Source organism: Tiliqua scincoides, chromosome 2 (genome assembly GCF_035046505.1).
Source record: "Tiliqua scincoides isolate rTilSci1 chromosome 2, rTilSci1.hap2, whole genome shotgun sequence".
Classification (NCBI taxonomy): domain Eukaryota; kingdom Metazoa; phylum Chordata; class Lepidosauria; order Squamata; family Scincidae; genus Tiliqua; species Tiliqua scincoides.
In genome coordinates, this window is record NC_089822.1 from 268,628,525 (window position 1) to 268,654,375 (window position 25,851).

At 49.6% G+C, this 25,851-nt stretch overlaps 1 protein-coding gene across 1 annotated transcript in view; it reads left to right on the forward strand.

The window, feature by feature from the left end:
- LOC136640323 (zinc finger protein 850-like) overlaps positions 1-25,814 on the forward strand; it is a 48,413-nt gene extending 22,599 nt beyond the window's left edge. Inside the window, exon 8 of the mRNA XM_066615366.1 lies at positions 24,428-25,814. Coding sequence (XP_066471463.1) covers positions 24,428-25,613 — 1,186 coding nt within the window. The 3' untranslated portion in view covers positions 25,614-25,814. The remainder of the gene's footprint in view (positions 1-24,427) is intronic.
- The last annotated feature ends 37 nt before the right edge of the window (positions 25,815-25,851 follow it).

A 25,851-nucleotide genomic window follows, 5' to 3' on the forward strand; every position in this document is an offset into this window, starting at 1 on the left:
TTTTGATGTCTTTTAAAGGAATATTTCCTGGTGAAGCTCATTCCACACTCCAAACACTCATATGGCTTTTCTCCTGTATGGCTTCTTAGATGTGCTGTAAGATTTGATTTGATAGCAAAGCTTCTGCTGCAGTGGAGGCATTTGTATGGCTTCTTTCCTGTGTGTGTTCTTTGATGCACTCTGAGGTTTGGACTCCAAGCAAAGGTCTTACCACACTCCGAACACGGGTACAGTTTTTTCCCTGTGCTGGGTGTTCCACATCCAGAAATGTTCCTCTGACAGGAGATCTCCTCAAGCAACAAGGCTTTGTTGAGCTTTCCCTCTACGAGGATGCTGCCAGGATCGCCAGGATACTCACTCCCCTTCTCTTCTGTTTGTTTCTCTTGTTCCTGGAGGGCTCCTCCCAGACAGGGAATCAATTTCTCTATCTTTTCATCTGTGGGGTTTCCCTCTTGTCCCCATGGGCATTCCCAACTCCAAAGGGCATCTTCTGCATCTCTGTCCAACAACATCCCTGGGGCAACCCTCTCATTTTCCGAGCCCAGCATCCACCCTTCAGGAAGGAGGAGAGAAACTTGGTAAGAGCCCAGGAAAAAACAAAGCCCTTCACAGTTATGCACGTGGATTTCATTCCCTTTCTCCCAACCTATAGCCTCCCCCAGCTCAGGCAGCCCTAACCTAACAAAATCCCCACATGGTGATGTAGCAGCATGGGCCCAGCTTCCGCTATATCCTGTGGAGGATTTTTGGCCAGTAGAGACCACCTTGCAGTAAGGAAACATTTGTTCCCTTGCCCCGTAGTCACCCCCATGGGTCAACATGGACCTGCACCAGCTAGAGTGCTGCCAAAAGTCCACTTTGACCCAGGAAGGTGGAGCAGGTCCAGGATGAGACCAGTATTCGGCGTGTGCCACCACTGCCGAATCTATTCCTTTCCCAGGCCCGATCAGCCCTCCACCCAATCCCGATCACCGCTTTTTTCCATGGCAAAAATAGAGGCATGGAGGATGCAGAATGGAAGAGCGATAAGGAGGCAGCTGTGAGTAGGGAAGTCCCTTCTGTACTATGGGTCTTGCTGCCCACTTATGAGCACATCAGCTGTCTCTGGTGGCAGCAGAGAAGTGTGGCCTGCCAGAGAAAAGGGTGAAAAAGCCCTGCTCTGAATGCGCTGGAGAGGTGCTGAGATCCCTGAAGGGAGAAGCCAACACAGAGCCAATGTTGGCCCAGAAAAAGGGGTCCAAACTTGGACAATAAAAGGCACCTCCGTTCTTACCCAACAGGCTCAGCTCATCATCCTCTTCCTGCAAGAAGCCTGATGGAGCCTTCTGGACTGCGGAGGAGGAACTCTCAGCTGCCACCTGCAGGAGCAGAGAGAGGGGCTGTTTCAGGGTAGAGCAGGATGTCTTGGGGGGCTTGCAGGGGAAGGGCTACATGAAGAGGACAATTCTACCCCTGCCTACTTACTGGCCCTGCTTTGGCCCACAGTCCTGCACCACGAGACTCAGAACCCAATAGTGAACATTCTCCCTGAATGCATTTCTCCGACCTTTATCCATTTCATAGTCAGCACTCAAGGCAGCCAACACAAACTAGGCGCAACACCAGCACATCGCAAATATCCACAGGAATGTGCAGCACCAACACAGCAGTACAAAGAAGAGTCTCCCAAGAAAGGAGCGAGGCAGAGTCTCCTCAGGAGGCTGTTCCCAATCCTGGGCCGGCCTCTGGGGAAACCAGTTACCACATCCCAGTTGGATGCAGGCTGGATGATGGAGGGGCACAGAAGAATCTCTGTCCAGAGGTTAACCCCCAGGCAGGTTCAATGGAAGCAGGACTCAGGCACTCAGTCCCCACATGAGCAAGGCTGCAGAGATCAGCCAGCATGAGAGCAGCATCACCCGTTTGGAACTGGGCACTTGGACAACTTGCCTGAGGGTTAACATTTGGGTCGGAACGCCACCTGATGCCACCTCAGGTCTACCAAATCCCAACCAAACCCTTACCGTGAGCCTCCTGCGCTGTGAAACTTGGACATGCAGGACTTCCGGTTTCAATTACAGGGACACAGGCTGTAAATGAGAACCTGTCACTGAAACTGGAAGTTCAGCATGTCCAAGTTTCACAGCGCAGGAGGCTCACGGTAAGGAGGGGAATGACCTGCTTCTCGTTTGAGTGAGGCTTTCATTGGGGGGCACATGTTGGTGGTGGAGGACCCCGAGTTGGCCCCCGTTTGGACCCCTCATCTGCTGCTGATGCAAACCACATCAGGCAGCCTCATGAAAGGGCCAGGGCTGAACAGCACGTGGAACTCAGCCAGAAAATGAATGAAGGGACTGAGGCCGCCTGAGGAGAGACAGAAAGGAGGCAACTTCAAGCTGCACCTTGTCAAGAAGGGCCACATATTTCGAGCATTCCAATTTTTAAGAGTTTTGCTAGCTATACATCTCTCTCACATACACATATGAATCACCAGCCCTCAGAGCATTGATGAAGACTCCATCAGTTAAGCCCAGACAAGTGACTAGGGAGACGCCACTCTACCCAGGCAGGGACATCCCACAGCTCCACTTATAGAATCCTAGAGATGGAAGGGACCCACTAGGTCATCTAGTTCAACACCCAGACTGAAGCAGGTGGACAGAGGCAGGAACCACTGCAGACAGACCAGCGAGCAGGGGAAACAGCTCATCTGCTTTCTCCATCTCCTGGATTCCTGCTGCCTACATGAGAAAGCTTTGGCTAGGGACACTGCCTTGGAGCAGGTCTGAGGGCCACATTCCCCAAGCCAACATTGCAAGTCCAGTGGCAGGATAGCAAGGTTCTGCTCTGCTGTGTGATGCTTGGTCCACTCTTTCTTGGGACCCAGAAGGTTTTTGTGCCTTGCTCAAAGGAGGCCAAGTAGAGCTCAGCCTCAGAGTGCAGCCTCCTCCAGCATCTCCTGGGAACTCACTTCCTCCAGCAACTCCTGCCATTTGACTTCCCATTCCTCTGCACGTCCTGCAACAGGGTCCCTTTTCCCCTCTTCAGTCTGTGTATGGGATTCACCGATGCTCTGGGGCTGCAGGACATGAGATGAGTCTTCCATTCTTACAGGTCTTTAGCAGGACTTTGGGGCTTCTTCAAGGGACACCTCACAAAAGCAACACCAAGGTGCAGAAAGCTCTAGAGAGTGGTCAAGATTGCAACCTTGAGCTTCTGTATGGGAAATAATAGAAAGAGGATCACCTGGAAGTAGCCAGTGGGAATTGAGGGGGTTCAGCAGCCTCCCCAACAGGATCCCCTGCACCCACACTGAGGACAATGCCAAGAGAACATAGTTTCAGCTGCCTTCCAGGTGTTCCCCAGCATGCAATTAATCTGTGGAACTCCTTGCCACAAGATGTAATTATGGCACCTGGTCTAGATGCCTTTAAAAGGGGATTGGATAGATTTATGGAGAAAAGGTCATGGAAAGGTCCATCACTGGTTACAAGCTGTGAGGTTTAAGTACAACCTCCAGGTTTTAGAAGTAGACTACCTCCAACATTGCCCTGGGGGCTGGGGATAAGAATAGGCCCTCAGTTTGGCTGTACTTGTCCTAAGAGGCGACTAAACAGCCACTGGGTAGATGGGACTCATTAGCCTGGGAAGGCAGCTCATCTGAGAGAAGGAAAACTCTGATCCCAAACCTCCACTGCCTTGTGGCTACATCCAGTTATGGAAAAGGCTTCAGGAGTCAACCTCGAGGCAAAATCCGGAGCCAGAGTCCCTGAGGCAGTTCATGGCTGAACACAGTCACGTTCTGGCAACTCCTGCGATGCCGCTGGAACCAACTGTATTGGCCTCTGCCTTTCCATTGGACCATTTCAGCGATGTGGAGAGGGGGGATTTGCTGCATGGGTAACAGCCTATCCTCCATACCTACTTTACCGAGGCTTTGCGCACTGGGGAGAACACTCTGTTCCAGAACCACCATTCAGAGCGTGACACCATGGTCTTCCGAGACTGAAGGATGCCAACAACCTCCAACATACCAGATGCAAGGGAGTGGAAACCTGATATGGGTATCTTGAGCACTCCCTGAGGCAGCTGGTGGGCCACTGTGAGATTCAGGAAGATGGAGCAGATGAGCCCTTGGCTTGGTCCAGCATGGCTCTTCTTAGGCTCCCCCAAAGAGCATCCCTTGATACACATCTCAAGACAGTCTCCCACTTCCTTATAAGCCCCTTACAGCTCCAAGGCACACAATGCCATAGTCTTGCTGAAGATCAAGCCATATCCAAGTGAGAATTGCCCTGCTGGGTCAGAGCTGTGCTCCATCCACCCTGCTTTGCACAGTGACTGCCCAATGCCTCAAAGGAATGAATGGCAGAAGATGGGTGGAGCTCCCTCTCCCACTGTTGCTCCCCAACAGCTGGCACTCAGAGGTATATTGCCTGTGGAGCTGGAGGTTCCATTTTAACCCAAAATGGGACCCCCTCCTCTTTCCCTACAAGTGCTAAATCTTCTTAGAACCTTTAAGAGACAGACTTTGTCCAAAGTTGATTGATTCTTCTTTTGGGAGTCCAAGTGACACCTCCCACACCCTGCCTTGTTTTCATAGCAGTGATCTAACACCTTGCAATAAGATGGCCCTTAGAATGTTGAAACTGTTCAACTGTTTCATGGGCTGAAGAGTCCACCCTGGGACTTCCTCTTCAGCTTTCACATTACCAGGTCCTGCCCTTCAGGAAAGAAGAAGGTTTCTTTGACTGCAGTCAAAAGTAAGAAATCCATTTTAGAACCCAGGCCCCATACAACCCCCCCCCCCAAAAAAAAAAAAAAAAAACAGGCTAGCAAGCTGCTGTCCAGTCCAAACTTTGAAGTCATTTCACTTCAATGCAAAGAATAAAGACAGTGCAGATTTCCCCCCCTCTGTTCTGCAGCTCACAGGTGGAAGCCACAGCAAGGTCATTATATACTTTGAACATAGAAACCACCATCTCCTTCTTCCTCTTGCTTTGTCCAAGGTGGGAAAAAGGAGCTTCTCCATCTGCCTGCCTTGCTAGTCTCCCCTTTGGAGGTGCAAAGTCTTTCCTTTCACTCACCCAAATCCCCACCAAGCTAAGACCAGCAGAAGGACCAGGATCCAGCCACACCCAAATGGAGGAGAGGGCAGAGCTAAGCCAGTGCCTTTTATCAGCTCAAAGCCTCCCTCCTCTTAATAGAGTAGCAAAAGCCAGCTGTTGGTCATTTGGGATCTGCAAGGCCTCCTGGGAATTGTAGTTCACCTGAAGAAGACACCTGGCGTGCATGGAGAAGCCCAACAGCCCAAGTCAAGGAACAGAACAGCTCTCATAAGTTGAGAGTCTTAGGGACCCCATCTGTTGGAGGGCCAAGCAAGGGATGGAGCTCAAACTGTGGAGCTCCTGACTCAGCAGGGATTGCTCTACCATGACAGCAGCGACAGGACCACCATCCTGCCAACCAGACAGCCAGGTGCTACAAGGACAGGAGGGACAGGACAGCAGCACCCTTCTCTGTTCTCCTTCAGCCTCCTCACTGAGGCACTATGTGAATAGCTTGGTAGCTGCTGCTTTCTAGTCTCCCGCTTCATTTTTCCCAGCAAGCAAGGAACAGCTCAGAGCACACAGCACTGGTGTAGAAATGGCCCCATTTCTGGTGGGGGTGCCTGGGGTGCCCAGAGGCCTCGGGTGCCACTGTCAAGGGGGAGGGGTGACACCACTAGGACCTATATAGGTAAGATTGCCATTTGTAGGAATAATTCCATCGCATTCACTACCATTCGATGCAGAATTTACAGCTGAGTGCAATGAAAAAACCCGAATGGAAAAGAAAATATTTCTTTACTCAGCGTGTGGTTGGTCTGTGGAACTCCTTGCAACAGGATGTGGTGACAGCATCTGGCCTGGATGCCTTTAAAAGGGGATTGGACAAGTTTCTGGAGGAAAAATCCATTACGGGGTACAAGCCATGATGTGTATGCACAACCTCCTGATTTTAGAAATGGGCTATGTCAGAATGCCAGATGCAAGGGAGGGCACCAGGATGAGGTCTCTTGTTATCTGGTGTGCTCCCTGGAGCATTTGGTGGGCCGCTGTGAGATACATGGGCCTATGGCCTGATCCAGTGGGGCTGTTCTTATGTTCTTATGAGTGAAAAGATCTCCTCTCTCACAAGTTACGGCCCCAAAATCAGAAAACAAAAATGCAGCTGCCTTAAGGCACAAAAAGTGCATCTCCTTAACTCCAAACAGATCAGTGAAACTGGGTGTTTGAAGAGCTCAGGAGGGGTTCTGAGGACACAGCAGGGAACCAAGAAGATGCTATCAGGAGTCAGCTCCCTTTTCATGTCTCAGAGCTAACACTTGAACTCCTGTGCAGTTGCGTGAGTGTCATCAAGTTGGCCACTCTCTCCTTGGGTGGTTACTGATTGGTTTGGGTAACCTGCACTGCTCTATAGTAAAATAATGGAGGTGACGCCATGAGTTCTCAGCCCTGGTGACCCCAATCCTAGTGATGCCTTTGGTGGGAAGGTTGAGTGTTGTACACTGGCTCAGATTATTTTTAAAGTGGATTCAGGAGTTTCCAAGAACAATTCCAAGAACGAACATCATTTCAATGAATCCTTCACCATTTTACACAATCTCTTGATGCCTGGGTGAACTTCTGCACCCTACAGGGACAAACTGCAGGTTACATGAAGGTGTTCCATCAGTCAGCGGGACTGAAACATCTCTGACACCTTGATAAAGAGAATACGTTGTGAAAAATATATGCAGATTTATTAGCAAGCATAGAAAGATGAGCAGCTACCAGATAAAATGCGCATCTCAAAATCAGTTCCATTTATTTCTAAGGCAAAATGTTTATATGCCAGTTTCTGATTTTAAAAAGAGTCAATCTGGGCTAGAAATCTAATTTAAGAAGAACACAATAAATGTAGAAAACACAATTTACACTCCCACTGATTAGAAAAACCTTTTCCTTTGCACAATGGGGAAAGCTAGAACATCCCTGTTTTCTCCATGGTTTCCTAAATATGCAAACCACGGAAACAATCCACTAAAACATGCCATTAAAAACTACCATGAAGGTCCCCAAACCGATGAGGGTGGGAGATCCCAGCAGGATATTCTCCACTGTGTGGACTCTTTAAAAGAGAGGAAGGAATTGCTGTGCTGTGACTGAAACTGTACCCATGTCCCAGTCACCTGGCATCTTCTCCTGCATTATTCAAGGCTGGATTCCTCCCCCAAGCTCTTGCTACTGCATAGGACAGTCTCCTGCTCCTTGTGAGTTCTTTCATGTAGTTTAAGGTTATCACTGTGGCTGAAGGTCCTTTCACACTTGGAGCATTTATGCAGTTTCCCACTTGCGTGAAGATTTTGATGACCTGCAAGGTTTTTTCTGTACCTGAAGCTCTTTCCACACTCTGAACATTTATGAGGATTGTCTCCTGAGTGCGTTCTTTGATGTGTAATAATGTGAGTTTTCTGCCTAAACATCTTATCACACAAGGAACACTTATAAGGTTTCTTTCCTGTGTGATTCTCCTGATGTCTAGTAAGGTGTGCTTCCTGCCTAAAGCTCTTGTCACAGTCAGTGCATTCATAGGGTTTCTCTCCTGTGTGAACCTTTTGATGTCTTTTAAGGGACTGCTTCTGGTTGAAGCTCTTTCCACACTCTGAACATTTATGAGCATTGTCTCCTGTGTGGGTTCTTTGATGTGCAGTAAGGTGTGCTTTCTGCCTGAAGCTCTTGTCACACTCCGAACATTTATATGGTTTGTCTCCTGTATGGATTCTTAGATGTGCTGTAATATTTGATTTGTCAGCAAAGCTGCTGCTACAGTGGGGACATTTGTATGGCTTCTCACCTGTGTGTGTTCTTTGATGCACTCTGAGGCCTTCATTCCAAGCAAAGGTCTTTCCACACTCCGAACATTTATATGGTTTGTCTCCTGTATGGATTCTTAGATGTCTCCTAAATGTTGAGCCATCAGCAAAGCTGCTGCTACAGTGGGGGCATTTGTATGGCTTCTCTCCTGTGTGTGTTCTTTGATGCACTCTGAGGCCTTCACTCCAAGCAAAGGTCTTTCCACACTCCGAACATTTATATGGTTTATCTCCTGTATGGATTCTTAGATGTCTCTTAAAAGCTGAGCCATCAGCAAAGCTGCTGCTACAGTGGGGGCATTTGTATGGCTTTTCTCCTGTGTGTGTTCTTTGATGCACACTGAGGCCACCATACTGAACAAAGGTCTTTCCACACTCCAAACATTTATATGGTTTGTCTCCTGTATGGATTCTTAGATGTCTCCTAAATGTTGAGCCATCAGCAAAGCTGCTGCTGCAGTGGGGGCATTTGTATGGCTTCTCTCCTGTGTGTGTTCTTTGATGCACTCTGAGGTGACCTCTATGAGCAAAGCTCTTTCCACACTCCGAACATTTGTGCAGTTTTTTCCCTGTGTTGGGTGTTCTATGTCCAGAAGTGCTGCTCTGACTGGAGCTCTCCTCAGCCAACAAGGCTTTGTTGAGCTTTCCCTCTGCAGGGATGCTTCTAGGACACTTCTCCTTCTCCTCTGCTGCTTTCTCTTGTTCCTGGAGGGCTCCTCCCAGACAAGGAATTGATTTCTCCACCTTTTCCTCCGTGAGGTTTTCCTCTTCTGTCCTTGGGCTTTCCCAAGCCCTGAAGGGTCTCCATTTTTTCTCCATCCTTACCTAAGAGGCTCAGCTCCCTGTCCTCTTCCTGTCTGACGTCAGATGGAACCATGGACCGTGGAGGAGGAACTTCCAGCTGCCACCTGCAAGAGCAGACAGGGTCTATTTCAGGACAGAGTAGGGTGCCTTGGGAAGGCTTGCATGGGGAGGGTTACATGGAAGAGGACAATTCTACCCCTGCCTACTTACTGGCCCTGCTTTGGCCCATAGTCCTGGGCCACAAGACTCTTGGTTCCAAACTCAGAACCGATTGACTGAATAATGAACATTCTCCCTGTATGTGTATTTTTCTCTGAGCTTTTTCTGTCAGCACTCAAGGCAAGCAACACAAAGTAGGCACAACACCAGCACATAGCAAATATCCACAGGAATTCACAACCCCACCGTAGTAGTATGATGAAGAGTCTCCCAAGAAGGAGGCTGTTCCCAATTTTGGGCTGGCCAGAGAGGAAACTCTCTACCACACCCCAGTTGGATGCAGGCTGGATGGTGATGGGGCATAGAAGAGCACCTCTGATCAGATGTTACCCCCAGGCAGGTTCATATGGAAGCAGGACTCAGGCACTTGGTCCCCAAATGAGCAAGGCTGCAGAGGTCAACTAGCACGAGGGCTGCGTGACCAATTTGGAAATGGGTACCTGGACAACTTGCATCCATACAAACCTGTCCTAGGGTCAACATTTGGCTCAGATCGCCACCCGATGCCATCTCAGGTCTACCAAATCCCAACCAAAACCCTCATCATGATCCTCATGCACTGGCAGGAAACGGACATGTGGGACCTCTGGTTTCATTTACAGGGACACGCAGCTGCTGTAAATGAAAACCTGTCAATGAAACCAGCAGTCCCACACAGCACACCACTGTAGAAAGTTCATGGCAAGCAGCAGAATTACCCGCTTCTCGTTTGAGTGAGTGGGAAGCAGATCAGTGAGGTGGTGGTACATTGGTGCTGGTGGAGGACATGGGGTGAAAAGCACCCTGAGTTGGCCCCCACTTGGACCCCTCGTCATCAACCCGCATGAGGTGGCCTCAGCGATGGGCTGGGGCTGAACAGGCCACTGAACTCAGCCAGAAAATGAACAAGGGGACTGAAGACAGAGGGAGGAAGGAGGCAACTTCAAGTGACACTTTGTCAAGAACAACATTTCAAGTCCCTTGTGCCAGCCCAAGAGGGTCGCAAACATGCTGTAAAGCACGTTTGCGCCTCCTTGGGATTTGGCTGGGCCAGCACAGGGATATGTGCTGGCCCATGGAGGCTGAATCCAGCCTCCATGCTGACTTCACAGGGTGCTTTGCATTGGCCAAGCTCGGCTGACGCAAGGCTCTGCGGAAGGCGGGAGGGAAGCTTTCCGGGGTGGAGTGAGGGCAGTCCCGGGGCAGGCATGCAGGGAGCGGGTGGTGGGCTGGGACCTGGATCCTAGACCCATTCCCAAGCAGCGTGGAGGGGGCGCAAGTCTCTCTCTATATGCATACATGGCACATTCACATATAAATTGCCAGCCTTCAGAGCATTAAGAAATTGATGAGGACTATCAGATAATCCCAGACTAGTAATAAGAGAGACACCACCTTAGCCAGGTAATGACATCTGACAGCTCCACTTATGGAATCCCATAGTTGAAAGGGTACCACAAGTGACATCATCAAGCAAAATAAAACAAATAATTAAAGAAAAACAAGTAATTAAATAAAGGGAAGCCAGCCCTGTTCCACCAAGTGAATTGTCTTTGTAGCCTGCCTGCAAGAACCCCCCGCCCCCAAATATCAGTGAGATTTTCAGCCCTCCGCAGTGCCCAGTTCAGTGTAAATTCTTCTATTTCAAGCATTGCATAGTCAGGACCTAACTGGCTTTGCAAGTCTAAAAACAAATAAAAATTCCCCTTCCCAGCTGAAGCCTCTTTTTTCCTTTGGGGGTTGTTGCCTTCTGGAGGATTTGTTGAGCCCCACTTTCATCAGATCAGGACCATGCAGCCAGCATTGCATTCCCCTTTGCCTGACTTGACCAAGAGCCAACACCTTTGCTTACTCATGAGTAAACAAAGCTGTGTGGCTTGCTTTCACTTTCCATAGGGCTCAATACTTTCTTCTGCTTGGAGGGTGGGACTTCCTTTTTGGGGAGCCGCTTTCATTGGATAGGAACCATTCTGGTGTCATTGGATTCCTCTCCACTTGCCCTTTTCAATGGACTAAGGCAAGCTTGCCTACTTGCAAGTAAACACGCGATATGGCTCAGTTTCTCTTTCAATAGGGCTCCCTGCATTTTTTGGTTTCCAGTTTTTTGGCCATGACTTTTGATGGAAAGGAGATATTTCACTCCAGTTTTTTCCACTGTATTCTGCTGAAAATTCCACATCCAATGGTCTATGGCAGGGGTAAGAACATAAGAACAGCCCCACTGGATCAGGCCATAGGCCCATCAAATGCCCCAGGGAGCACAGCAGTCCTGTATCTCACAGCAGCCCACCAAATGCCCCAGGGAGCACAGCAGATGACCTCATTCTGGTGCCCTCCCTTGCATCTGGCATTCTGACATAGCCCATTTCTAAAATCAGGAGGTTGCATATGCACATCATGGCTTGTAACCCGTAATGGATTTTTCCTCCAGAAACTTGTCCAATCCCCTTTTAAAGGCATCCAGGCCAGATGCCGTCACCACATCCCGCGGCGAGGAGTTCCACAGACCAATCACACGCTGAGTAAAATATTTTCTTTTGTCTGTTCTGACTCTCCCAACACTCAATTTTAGTGGATGTCCCCTGGTTCTGGTGTTATGTGAGAGTGTAAAGAGCATCTCCCTATCCACTCTGTCCATCCCCTGCATAATTTTGTATGTCTCAATCATGTCCCCCCTCAGGCGTCTCTTTTCTAGGCTGAAGAGGCCCAAACGCCGTAGCCTTTCCTCATAAGGAAGGTGCCCCAAAACTTTTTGGCCAGAGGGCCGCATCAAATATCTGGCGTAGTCTGGAGGGCCGGGGAAAAAATTAAATAAATAAGAGATAGAACTTAGATGAGTGAATAAATGAACGAATGGGCTCATTCATTCCACCTCACTGGCCCTCAGAACACCCTCCAGATACAATCAGAGCACAGTTCTGGTCATGTTCAGTTGAGTGGCCCAGAGGCTTTCAGGGGACAAGAGGTTGGCCACGGGCTGAAAAGAGGCTTGCTGCGGGCCACATCTGGCCCCCAGGCCAGGGTTTGGAGACCCCTGGTCTAGGGCATGATGGGTTATTCCTAACCTCCACAATGTTAGCACTGTTGGGTCATTTGTGGCATCATCACCCCCCCCCCCAAAGCTGGTACCTGCAGTAGACTGCCCCCAGACCCACCTACAATTGGCTTTCAACCCACCTAGTGCGTCTCGACCTGCAGTCTAAGAAACACTGCTCTAGAAAAAAACAAAGGGTGGTCAAGATTGCCATTCTGAGCTCTTTTCTGATAAATAGCCGAAACAGAACTAGAGGGAACAAGCACCAGGAAGTGACCAGAGACATCACCTGCAGCCACACTGAGGACAAAGCCAGGGAAGGTTGTTTCAGCAGACTTCCAGGTGTCCCAACCTGTAATTATTCTGTGGAACTCCCTACCACAGGTTGTAGCAATGACACCTGGCCCAGATGCCTTTCAAAGGGAATTAGAAAGATTTAAGAAGGAAAAGTCCATCACTGGAAACAAGCCATGATGAGTATGTGCAACCTCCAGGCTTCAGAAGCAAACTTCCTCTGACATGTCAGATGCAAGGGAGTGGAAACAGGATACGGGTATCTTCAGTGGCCCTCAAGGCAGCTGGTGAGCCAGTGCAAGTATAGGAAGCTGGACCTTGGCCTACTTCAGGGTGGCTCTTCTAAGGCTTCCCCAAGGAGGACAACTCTTGCAACACATCACAAGACAGTCTACAAGCCCCTTACACAAGACTTCCTTACAAGCCCCTCATAGTTCCAAGGCATAGCTTGAAGGGACACAATGCCACAGTCCTGCTGAAGATCAACAAGTCTGCATGGGGGAACTCACTCATGAGAAGAGCCCTGCTGGGTCAGAGCTATGCTCCACCCAGTCTCCATCCACTCTACTTTGCACAGTGGCCACCTGAGGCCTCAAAGGCATTAAAAGCTGCAGATAGGTGCAGCTCCCTCTTGCCCTCCAGCACTGACATTCAGAGGTTACTCCCTGTGAAGCTGGAGGTGCCGTTTTAATCCCTGATGGGGCTACTTCTCTTTCCCTACAAGCGATAAATTTTCTTACAGTCCTTAAGACACAGGCAAAAGTTTCTCTTTCATTTTTGGTAGGCCAAGTGATGTCCACCACACCCTTCCTTGTTTCCATACCACCCTTCAGTAAGATGACAGCCAAATAAAACTAAATGTTAAACTATTTCATGGGCTGGAGAGTCCACTCTTGGGAGTTTATCTTCCATTTCCCAGTTCCTGGGTTCTGCCCTTCAGGAAAGAAGCAGGTTTCTTTGATGGCAACCAAAGGTCAGAAATTTATCCTAAAATCCTGCTCCATAGAACCCCCACCCCACTGACAAGCAAGCAAAGTGGAATTGCTGTCCAGTCCACACACTCACACACCCCCCATAGACTGTTTTGAAGTCCACTCTCTTCAATGTACAGCATAAAGACAGTGCAGATATTTCCCCTCTCACTTATGTGTCTCTCAGGTGGAGCTCACAGGAAGGCCATCTAAGCTTTGAACTTAGAAACAACCATCACTTTTTACCACTGGCCTTGCCAAGGTGGGGGAAAAAGCAGCTTCTCCAGCTACTTGCCTTGCTAGCTGCCACCTTTCACTCAACCAAACCCCAACAAGTTAAGACCAGCAGAAGGACCAAGATCCAACCACACCTTGATGGAGCAGAGGGCAGAGCTAAGCCAGTGCATTTTATCAGCTCTTTATAAGCCTTCCTGCACTTAACAGAGTAGCAGAAGCCAGCTGTTTGTCATTTGGGATTTACAAGGCCTCCTGGGAATTGTAGTTCACCTCAGGAAAACACCTGGCCTGAACTGAGAAACCCAACAGCTCTCATAAGTTGAGAGACTTAAGGACCCCGTCTGTTGGAGGGCCAAGCAAGGGGTGAAGGTGGTGATGGTGTTTGTGGAGCCAAAGGTGTGTCCTGACCCAGCATGGCTCACTCTTAACATGACAAGCAACAGGAGTACCATCCTGCCGACCAGAAGGCCAGGTACTGCAAGGACATGTGGAAAGGACATGGGAGGTGAGCGCCAGGTCCACCATCTCCTTCAGAAAGTGCTGAGGGCATTGCCTCAGTGGCACTTGATGAGAAGCCAGGCAAAGGTCCTCTTGCTGGGGGCTGCCATGGGATGACACTGCTGGGACACCTGGTGCTGCTGTCAGGAGTAGGACGTACGCCAGGGTTCTGTGACCTCAGGACAGACCAGGATGTGGCACCCCCCAATTCTCCTCCTCTGTTTTGTGCACACACATGGAGGGGTTCACACCTGCCACTGCTACCACCACTCCTGTCCAGCCTGCTTTGAAGGTGAAGCAGTGCAATCCCCCAGTGCTCCATCCCCCTCCCCCCACTGCTGCTCTGCGCCTCCTTCTTCCAAGTGGGGCATGCTGGGACCAGAAGGCTCATCCACTCCCAGTGGCATCACTAGGATGTGCGTCACCCGGTGTGGGAGGCCTGAGCGCCACCCCATGCAGTGGGCGGGGCAACGCCCCAGGTGGTGGGCGTGATGATGTACCATCGCCCTGCCCCCCCCCCGGTTTTTTGGCTGTACCTTCTGTTATAACACAGATATTTCAATGTGGTTTGTTTCATTGCATTCTGCATGAAATGACGCATTGATTGATATATAGCATGATGGTGTTATTCCTCCAAATTCTGATTTTAGTGATTTTGAAAACTTGTAGAGTCTCACACACACACCCCATGTCAACTTACTAACACCTTATTGCAGCAGTTCTCAAACATTTAGCACTGGGACCCACTTTTTAGAATGACAATCTGTCCAGGACCCATTGGAAGTGATGTCATAGCCAGAAGTGACATCATCAAGCACATTAAAATGTAAGTATAAATAATTAAAAGAAAAGAAATAATTAAATAAGGGGGAGCCAGTCCTGTTCCACCAAGTGAATCTACTGTGAAGTAAGTCCCATAGTGGTCAATGGGGCTTATTCTCAGGAAAGTGTGGGTAGGATTGCAGCATGTGAGCCCAATCCTATGCATGTCTACTCTGAATTAAATCCCATAGTGGTCAATGGTGTTTACCCTCAGGAAAGTGTGGGTAGGATTGCAGCCTGTGAGCCCAATCCTATGCATGTCTACTCTGAAGTAAGTTCCATAGTGGTCAATGGAGCTTACTCTGTAGTCTGCCTGCAATAACAACCCCCCAAAAAGAATCAGTGAGATCTTCAGCCCTCCCCAGAGCCCAGTTTAAAGTTCTTCTATTTCAGGCATATCAAGATAAAGACCCTCCTGGCTTTTCAAGTGCAAAATAGAAAACTCCCCTTACCAGTAGAAGCCTTTTTTGTCCTTTTTAGTGGGGGGGGGGGGAGGCCTGTGCCGCAGTGGCTGCCGCCTCTGTCCACCTGCTTCAGGCTGGGGGTTGGACTAGATGACTTCTTGGGTTCCTTCTAGGATTCTACAAGTGGGGCTGTCGGATGTCCCTGCCTGGGTAGAGAGGCGTCTCCCTTGTCACTCATCTGGGCTCCACCGATGGAGTGTTCATCAATTTCTTAATGCTCTGAGGGCTGGCGATTTATATGTGTACATGAGATACGAGTAGATATGTAGCTAGCAAGACTTTGAAAAATTGGAGTGCCTGAAATGTGTGGCCCTTCTTGACAAGGTGTCCCCTGAAGTTGCCTCCTTTCTCTCTTTCTCTTCAAGCGGCCTCAGTCCCCTTGTTCATTTTCTGAATGAATTCACTGTGCTGGACAGCTGTGGCCCATTCTTGCCTATGGGTCTAAAGCAAGACCAAAGCATAGACCAAGATGGGAGTACCACCCATACAGGTTTGGTCTAAACAATAGCAGTGGAGATACAGGAAACACACACCTAAAACCAACCCTTCAATTCCTACAACCAATTGGTTCAAATTATTACATTCAAATATGTAAATACCTAGATAGCGGCAAGTGGATGTTTATCCGAGGATTATGGTTCTGGAACATGGGATGCAAATGTGGGCGTTGTACTCCTGTGTTTTTCCCAAAACCCTCCATTTTATTACAGAGAAACAGACCTATCGCATACCTTGAATCACCTAACATTGTAGAAACTACCATTATAGTACATTGGGCCAATCTAGAAATCGCTAAAACATATCCAGAATGTCGCCCGTATACTGAGTCGTTATGGCAAAACTGGAGCAGAGCTCCCAAATCTAGATTCAAGCGTGATGGGTTAAATACTCTACTAGGAGGGATAGGTACAGGAGTAGGAATGTTAAACTCATATGAGTTGAAGTCTTCAGAAACAAACTGAGTAGATATGGTGAAATCAATCATAGAAATATTAACGGGGAACAGAGCCAACTGTTGAAAGTAGAATCTATCACTGAGAACCATATCAACACGTACATGTTGGCAACCTTCAGTCTCGAAAGACTCTGGTATCGCGCTCTGAAAGGTGGTTCTGGCACAACGTCTAGTGTGGCTGAAAAGGCCAATCCGGGAGTGACAATCCCTTCCACACCGGGAGCAAGTGCAGTCTGTCCCTGGTCTGTCTCCCTGGCTATGGGCCTTCCTTCTTTGCCTCTTTGCCTCAGACTGTGCAATGATCTCTCCCACCGTCGGAAGCAGCCCCTGGCGTCACGCTCTACGCCAATCGAGCAAAGACTTGTAACCGGTAAACTGCTGCTTCCCATGTTGTGCCGACGCCATATGGCAAAGTTGGAGTGTCCTCTCCAGTGCGCGAAGCGTAATAAGACATATTCAAGCCTTTGAAAACTTAACAGTAAAATCCTTGCAGCTCACAAATGAATGGGTCAGTGCAGCCATTGCACTGCAAAGCTTGGCCATTCAAACTGCTCAAAGGCAGATTGATAATGTTTTAAATGGAGAAATTCACGTTATAGGACAAACATGGCCCAACCTATGGGGTGACAGTAAATTTCCCAGGAAAGAAAGGTGGACAAAACTTGTCCACTCAGAGGTAGACCACAGCATGTTAATTGGTAGAATGATTGTAAAATCAGTAGTTCACCCAACCCCTAAGCAACTCACTGCTTATGAGATCGAAGTTCTTCCCTCAATTATAGAAAACTCCCTATGGAGGCCAGTGATACACAGCAAATTTGCAGGAAATGATGGCACTATGCTGATAGAATCAAACCATTGTGATGAATGGAGTCCCACACAGTGGATCTGTCCCACTCTCACACCTGCTGCTGAGCCCTGTGACTTATCCAGCAGTACATGTGTATGGGAACATATGGAAACCAAATCCCCACTAGTATTCTACAATGGAGTTGATTGCTTATGCATATTTTCATTCCAAGGAAAAATTAATTAATTAATCTAAAGCTCTACAGCAAGAAATGATTGACTTATCCCACAGAGCACAACTAGCCAAACTGGAGACTGTACTTCAAAATGGTCAAATTTCCCGATTAAACCAAAAAGGAAAAGAGCTACTTGTATATCACTGGTGGGACATTTTCAAAGGATACAGTCCCTCAGCAAACAACCTCTTAATGTTGGGGCTTCACCCCATTGTGATTACCATTGTTGTCCAACTATTATTTTGTATTTTCTTAATCCTGCTTATATGTTGGCAAAGGAAAAAGTATAACCAACTCTCAGAGCTGGCACAACAAATCCAGATGCTCAGCCAAAACCAATATTATAGGAAATAACTCCCAAGCCTAGAATTATGGAGAGATCATACTGGCAATTGGAACTCCCTGCCACTGGAGCCAGCAACAGAAGTGTGAATGTTAAGTGTGAATGCCAGCAACAGAAGTGTGAACAGAAGTGTGAATGTTAAGAAACTTAATGTTTCCTTAAAACTTTCTAGGTTCTTAAGGAAAAGAAAAGCAGGAGGAACCCTCCTAACCTTTGTGCCTCAGAGCATGCACAGAGTGCAAAATATCAGCAATCTTTTGTTTTAATCCTTTTTGTTTCAGCAACAAGAAAGGACAAAAAAAGGTATTTAAGAGAAAGACTAAAGGTTTCTAAATCTTGTTTCCTTTACAGGACAACTGTATACATTTTATTTTGTTTGATATAGCACCCCATTTTTGCCTGTTGTATGTTTCCCACAACAGACACTCTAACTGATGGACAGTGCGACCACTCATGTGATCTCAGCCCAAGGCGGGGAATCTGTTATGTGAAAATCCCCTTTTTCCTTACTTGTGATTTTATATCTGGTTATGTATTGTTGTTGGCAACCTTCAGTCTCGGTATCGCGCTCTGGATGGTGGTTCTGGCACAGCGTCTAGTGTGGCTAAAAAGGCCAATCCGGGAGTGACAGTCCCTTCCACACCGGGAGCAAGTGCAGTCTGCCCCTGGTCTGTCTCCCTGGCTATGGGCCTTCCTTCTTTGCCTCAAACTGTTGGCCAAGTGTCTCATCAGTTGCTGATCCTGCTTCATGCAAGAGGAGACTGTCTGGGACGTGACCCCCCATGCACAGCCTGCCAGGGAGACCAACCTGATGGTGGGGACACTGACACTTCTCAGTGGCGTAGCTGGAGGGGGTGAAAAGCCCCAGATTTGGCATTGAGCCTCACCGGCCCCTTCAGAGAAATTCCAGGTGGGAGGAGCAAAATGGAGGTGTACGCCTTCTGGGGAGGACTTCTGGGCATTTGCCTCCGTTCTGCTCACCCCCCCCGAATGGGGGGAGGGGAAGGGGCTTCTTGCACGCTGCGGGGAGGCTCCCTGCAAGACTTGGTGCCCTGCACCCCCTAGAGCTGCATCCCTCCCTCTTCCTTTCTGTATCAGCACTGAGTCCTGCAGGAAAACCCCCCTCCAGCTACGCCCCCGGCCCTTGAGCCTGGTGGCCCCCCCAGACCTGGAGTCACAAAGACTGAAGCATCAGCGCTCCCCTCCCCTCCCGATCCTTCCCACCCAGCGCAGCCCGGGACCCCCTTCGGCCCCACGGGCTGCAGGCTCGCCAGAGAGGCTGAGACCCGCACAGGGGGGGAAGAGGCAGAGGGGGGCTTCCCCATTCGCCCCTCTAGCAGTGCGGAGTCGCTGCTGTGAACCCTCGCAGTGCCCGGCAGCCTCCTGCACAGTGGCGTAGCCGGGGGGGCGAAGCACCAAGTCCTGCAGTGGGGCCCCTCGGAGCCAGTCCGGGCCAGGGGCGCGCGGGACCTGCTTGTGCTGCTCTCGCTCTCTGCTGCGCGGCACTGCGAGGGTTAAGCGAGCCATTGGGGGGCGGAGTGGGGCAGCCCCTTCCTCCTCAGCCCCCTTCCGCCTCCTGCACGTGGCGCCAGCAGCCTCTCCGGAGCATTCAGCTAGCCCGCGGGGAACCAGGAGGAGCCGCGGTCTGCGGGGGTAAGAAGGAGGGGCAGGGGGGAGGGAGGCCAGGCCAGGCTCCGGGGCCGTCTTGCCACGGGGCGGGGAGGGGCTGCCACTGTCCCCCCCTCCACTTGGGCTCTGCTGGGGGGCTGCGAGAATCGTGGGAAAGGCAGAAGCGAAGGGGCGAGACGGCTGCTCAGGAGGGAAAGGGGACCATGTGGGGGCACTGAGGACCCTCCCCGTCAAGACCCACCCGGAGGGGGGAACAGGCTGCCCAGGACCTGCTCTGGATCTGCGCCCAAAGGGCTGCGCCTGTTCTGAGAGGCGGACCTGGGAGAGAACCCCCATGGGGTGAAGGGGCATCTCTCCCCCCAGCCAGCCCCACTTGCAGCCTCACCCCACAGCCTGCAGGGGGCTAGTCCAGGAGGGGCAGTCAGAGCTCCCTGGTTCGCACAGACAGGCAAGCAGGAGAAGAAAGGAGGGCCTCTGAGACAGCCCCACCCTCCCAAAATGGGATGCCCCAATCTGTGGCTCAACTGGAAGGAAAGGGTTAGGAGGGGATGCCAAGCAGAAAGGGGTGGTCTCCCCCCCCCAGGCTTAGCACAAGGGGTGCTGATCTAGCCTCAAAAGGGGGGAGTCACAAAGCTGAGGGGCCACCAGAGAGAAGGCCCTGCCCCTTGCTGCCATCCACCTGACCCAGCCCTGGAAGCAGGGCCCCATTTGCTGACCTTGGAGGGAGAGCCAGCTGATCTGGAAGAAGGCAGTCCTTCAGGCCCCTCCATCCCAGACTGTGTGGGGTTTCAGAGTTCCAAATGGCATTCAGGAGCCCTCTCATCCAAACCCTGGACCTCTTCCCTTTCCAGAGGTCCACCAGGGAGAAAGAAAGAGTGAAACATGGATGTGGAGCTGATGGGAATCCTTCCAGCATCTGGGATTGGTCCAGGGAGCAGAGAGGTCATTAAGGAGCTGAGCCCCAGAAGGAGGCAGTGGGGAGGACGAGGGAAGAGCTCCAAGTGTATGTCCTGCAGAGAGTGACCTCCCTGAGTAGCCTGGAAACATCTGCAACTGAGAGGGGTGGGAAAGAAGCCCCCAGGTGGGTAGGTAGGCCCACGATCACAGCCCAGCCAGTGGAGGGGAAGGGGAGGGGGCAGAGAAGGAACACTGCAATACCCCCCCCCCATTGCCAATTGCATGCTGAACTCTTGGTCTGCTCTTGCGCGACTTTGTTTCCTTGGTGAGGGGTTTTTGTTATGGGGAGCAGAAAGGCTGGAACAGAGAGGGCTAAAAGGGGCCTTCATCTCTGAAATCAATGCCAAAAATAGCAGGATGAGGTAGAGACACTGGAGAAAAGGATTTTAGACCTAAAATGGAGGGGCCGGGTACTTTTTGACTCTGGTGTATGTTTACTTCATGTTGCATCTTCAGTTTATATATTTAAAATTGTATTTTATTTGTTCAACTGTCAGGATCTTTGCTGATTTCAACAGTGGCCGAGGCAAGGAAAATAAAAAGAAACTCTGCTGGACTTTGCAGCTGAAAAGGATCTTTCCAGCACCCCTGCCTGATCCAAAAGTCCCAGAGATTTTGTTGGAAGGTTGATGCTCTCAGAAGAAGGAATTGAGGAAGGTGAGCAGGAGGAGCGACTGAGCAGGGAAGATCCAGCCCCAATGTCTGCCCTGCGCAGAGGAACCGCCTTACCCAGCCTGCATCAAAACAGCCACGTCTTCCAAGGTGTGTGTCTCAGTGTCTCCCCTTTCCAGAGGTGCAGAGATAACTGGGCTTCCACCTCGGGCTGAAGTATTAGTGCCAGCAACAGGACGTCACCTGGAATGGTAACAGCTCCTCTCTTAGGGACTGGGCTTTGGGGAAGAATAGCGGCAGCAGGAATGACACAGAAGGAAAGGCGACCCTTAGTGGTCCTAAAAAAGGCATGTTTTGCAAGGAGATTGAGGCTGCAATCCTATCCATGCTTACCTGGGAGTAAACCTCACTGATTATAATGGGACTTGCTTCTCAGTAGACATGCATAAGGGCCCAATCCTATCCAGTTTTCCAGTGCAGGTACAGCCATGTCAATGGGGCATGCACTGCATCCTGTGGTGGGGAGGCAATCACAGAGCCCTCCTCAAGGTGTGGGAATCAGTGCCAAAAATCGCAGGATGAGGTAGAACAATTTTTCCCTTACCTCCTGTGATGTCCATGGGAGGTCTCTGCAGGGTGAGCGTTCGTGGGGGATTGACAGTGAGAGGAGAGAGGATTTGGAAGGGTCGTGGAGGCTTTGGTAAAGGTCGATACAGCGGTTTATTTGGGTGATGCTCTTTACATTCATCTGGTCCTATTTCAGCACAGGACCAGGAGACGTCAGTCCTTTATCAGGAACTCTGCCTGTTCAGTGTCAGAGGACAGGGATTGCCCCAAGAAATTGATTGGGTCCCACGGCTGAAAGGAAGTCCTTGGGCCCCAGAAGGCTGTCTCACGTAGGGTGGCTTGTCTGGGAAGGGGCTAGGGTGCTGCAGGCTCCCCTTCCCTTGTTCTGCCATAATCTACCCCTCCTGTTGTCCGTTTGAGGAGTCGTAGGGCCCCTGTGTTGGGTCCTTCGGGGTGAATTGGGCAGGCTGTCTTTTCTCCCTCCATGGGCCTAGTCTGTATTCCTGAGTGAGGGGTCGTTGTCCCCCCAGGATCAGGACCCTCTGACCCTTTCTGGGGCTTCCCTGGTCCCCGTGAGGTCAGGAAGGTGAGAGGTGATGCCACAGAGGTTACTGCCAACAGATCCTTTCCCCTCTCCTGCTCCTGAAAGTTCTACATGGATCTACTTGGATCTGTGCCAGCAATTGAGCTGGTCCAGTAGACCCGTAATGGCTGCTGGGGTTTGACAGTAGATTAGAACAAATCACTCAGCCCTGCCATTTTTGCTACGCTCCCGTGTGCAGGAATGTCAAGAGATTGGCTTTGGGAGAGTGCACTGGAGTAGCTGGTTCTGAAATGCCCAGATAGATTTGGCCTGGACTTCTTTTTCCCCCTGTTCTTCCTCAGCTCATTTGCTTGGTTGGGGACAAGGCTTCACTGTCCCAAAGGCAGCAGAATGCGAGATAATGCGAGACGCGGCCTGTGGAAATCAGCTCCTGTCCTTCCAGTGCAGTTGAGCTCAGTAGCATCTTTATGCCATTTAAGAATGAAACTGCTCACGGGAGACCCCACAGCACAAAATAGCCATGTTTTAGCATTCATATGATGACATTAAAGGTGCTGATAGGCCTGCGAGAGTCTAGGGAGGCCCTCCACCTGGGACTTCTCCACAGATACAATATCCACTAGGACTAACCAATCTGCCTCCATCCCAGCTCAGGTTGCAACAGGCCAAAGAGCCACGATTGTGCTCCTTCTGCACAACAGCTCATTGAGAGTCGGTCTCTGAGCAGAGTGGGATCCTGTGCATCCTTTCAAGGGGGTCAGTCAGTCAGTGCCAGAGCATCCAGTGGTGTTTACTTCTGAGTACACATCTCTAGACGCTTTGGAGATTCTACTTCCCTATTACACTAAGAACATAAGAAGAGCCTTGCTGGATCACGCCCAGGGCCCAACTAGTCTGGCTTCCTGCATTTCACAGCAACCCACCAGATTTCTCAGGGAGCATACTTGCATCTTGCTGGAACTCCCTTGCATCTGGCATTCTGTTTACCCTCACACCTCCCAACAAAGACATGCATGTCTACTCAGAAGTAAGTCTCATTAGAGTTGGTGAGGCTTACTACCAGGAAACTGTGGATAGGATTGGGCTGTTAATTCCTTGGTTGGGGGGGGGGGAGGGCGAAGTCTTCTGCCTTGAAGACAGATGCCAAGAACTCATTTAATTTCTCTGCCATCTCCAAGTCTCCTTTTATCGCCCCTTTCCCTCCCTCCCCATGCAGAGGGCCAACCATTTCTCTGGCGGGTTTCCAGCTTCTGACATATTTGAAGAAGCTTTTGTTATTCCCCTTAATGTTGCTGGCCATGTGTTCCTCATAGTCTCTCTTAGCCTCCTTATCACCTTCTTACATTTCTTTTGCCACAGTTTATGTTCCTTTTTATTCTCCTCATTAGGGCAAGACTTCCATTTACAGAAGGGCTTTCTTCCCCTTTACGGCCTCTCTAAGTTGGCTGGTTAGCCATGTGGGCACCTCCTGGACTTAGTGGAGCCCTTCTTCCTTTGCAGTACACAGTTCTCCTGGGCCTCTATTACTGTTGTTTTAAGCAGCCTCCATGTACTCTGGAGGAATTCGACTCTCTTTACCTTTCCTTTCAACCTCCTTCTAACCAGCCTCCTCATATGAGGAAACTCTGCCCATCAGAAGTCAAGAGTTTTTCTGTCAGATTTGCTTGGCACTCTTCCCCCGTCAAGCATGTTGAAACGGATCGCAGCATGGTCACTGTTCCCCAATGGCTCACCAACATTGATATCTCTAGCCATGTCCTGAGTTCCACACAGTATGAAATCCAGAGTCACCTCCTTCCAGTGGGCTACATGACTAGCTGCTCTAAGGCGGTCATTTAGCATGTCAAGGAATCCCATCTCTCTTCCATGACCAGAGCACAAATTCACCCAGTCTGTATTATCCAGAGGATAATTGAAGTCCCCCACGATTACAACCCTGTCCCTCCTTGACACCTCCCTGATCTGTTTCCTCATTTCAAGGTCTCCTTCTGGTTTCTGGCCCGGAGGACAATTACACCTCCTTCCCCACTATTACCCCACTTGGGCCTGCTAGTTTAACCCACAGTAATTCTATGGTGGAGGCAGATCTGGCTTCCATCTCAACTCTGCTAGATTCTACCCCTTCTTTGACATAAATGGCCATCCCTCCTCAAGACATCAACCGCTAATCAGGATTCTCTCTCCGATCCAGGAACCAGTGGACAAGTCAATGAGAATCTGAGGGAAACTTGTGAGATGTCATCGGACATTACCATGCTTGAGGTAGAGGAAGAGACTTTCAGAAAGCAAGATGGATCTGGGAGGGAGGAGGTAAGACAGACCCCTGCCTGGAGGACTAAACGCGTTTGTCTCCTTGAACTCCCAATCAAAGAGGAACATTCCAAATTAAGGACGTGTGAGATGTGTCCTTTGCATGAGGAAACTCCCAGCACAAGCACACATGAAAGGAGCCACACAAGGGAGAGAACGGCGCATCAAGAAAGATCAAGGAAGCAGGAGGGAAACCAGACACAGAAAGGGAGAAATAAATCTGGTGCTTGTCAGGGTGGCAATTTGAACATCCTCCCAGTCAATCTGCAGAAAGAAACTGAAAAGAGGAAGGAAAAATGCCCTCAGTGTGGAAAGACCTTCAACAGTAAATCACATTTTACAATACATAAAAGAACCCACACTGGAGAGAAGCCATATAAATGCTTAGCATGTGGGAAGTGTTTTAGTCAGCAAGCAAGCCTCACTAGACATCAAAGAATCCACACAGGTGAGAAACCATATAAATGCTTGGAGTGTGGAAACAGCTTCAGTGTGAGCTCAAGCCTGACTGTGCATCAAAGAACCCACACAGGGGAGAAGCCATATAAATGCTTGGAGTGTGGAAAGAGCTTCAGTCAAAGGTCACACCTGGCTGTGCATCAAAGAACCCACACAGGGGAGAAACCATATACATGCTTGGAGTGTGGAAAGTGTTTTAATCAGCAAGCAAGCCTCACTAACCATCAAAGAACCCACACAGGTGAGAAACCATATCAATGCTTGGAGTGTGGCATGAGCTTCAGTGTAAGCTCAATCCTGACTGTGCATCGAAGAACCCACACAGGGGAGATGCCATATAAATGTTTGGAGTGTGGAAAGAGCTTTAATGCAAGTGGAGTCCTCACTAAACATCAAAGAATCCACGCAGGTGAGAAACCATATAAATGCTTGGAGTGTGGAAAGAGCTTCAGTCAAAGGTCACACCTGGCAGTGCATCAAAGAACCCACATAGGTGAGAAACCATATAGATGCTTGGAGTGTGGAAAGTGTTTTAATCAGCAAGCAAGCCTCACTAGCCATCAAAGAACCCACACAGGTGAGAAACCATATCAATGCTTGGAGTGTGGAATGAGCTTCAGTGTAAGCTCAAACCTGACTGTGCATCGAAGAACCCATACAGGTGAGAAACCATATAAATGTTTGGAGTGTGGAAAGAGCTTTCGTGCAAGTGGAGACCTCACTAAACATCAAAGAATCCACACAGGAGAGAAACCATATAAATGTTTTGAGTGTGGAAAGAGCTTTAGTGCAAGTGGAGACCTCAGTAAACATCAAAGAATCCACACAGGAGAGAAACCATATAAATGTTTTGAGTGTGGAAAGAGCTTTAGTGCAAGTGGAGACCTCACTAAGCATCAAAGAATCCATACAGGGGAGAAGCCATATATATGCTTGGAGTGTGGGAGAAGCTTCAGTACAAATAGACACCTCACTAAATATCAAAGAATCCACACAGGTGAAAAACCATATTAATGTTTGGAGTGTGGAATGAGCTTCAGTGTGAACTCAAGCCTGACTTTGCAGCAAAGAACCGCCAAAGGAGAGAAGCCATATAAATGCTTGGAGTGTAGAAAGAGTTTCCGCTGGAGCTCAGATCTGACTTTGCACCTAAAACCCATACATGGGAGAAATTTCTTGGAAATAGTGTCGCCAGAGGTGGGGTGGCGCACCATATAAGCGGTTCCTGAGGAGATAAAAGCCCAGTTGCAGG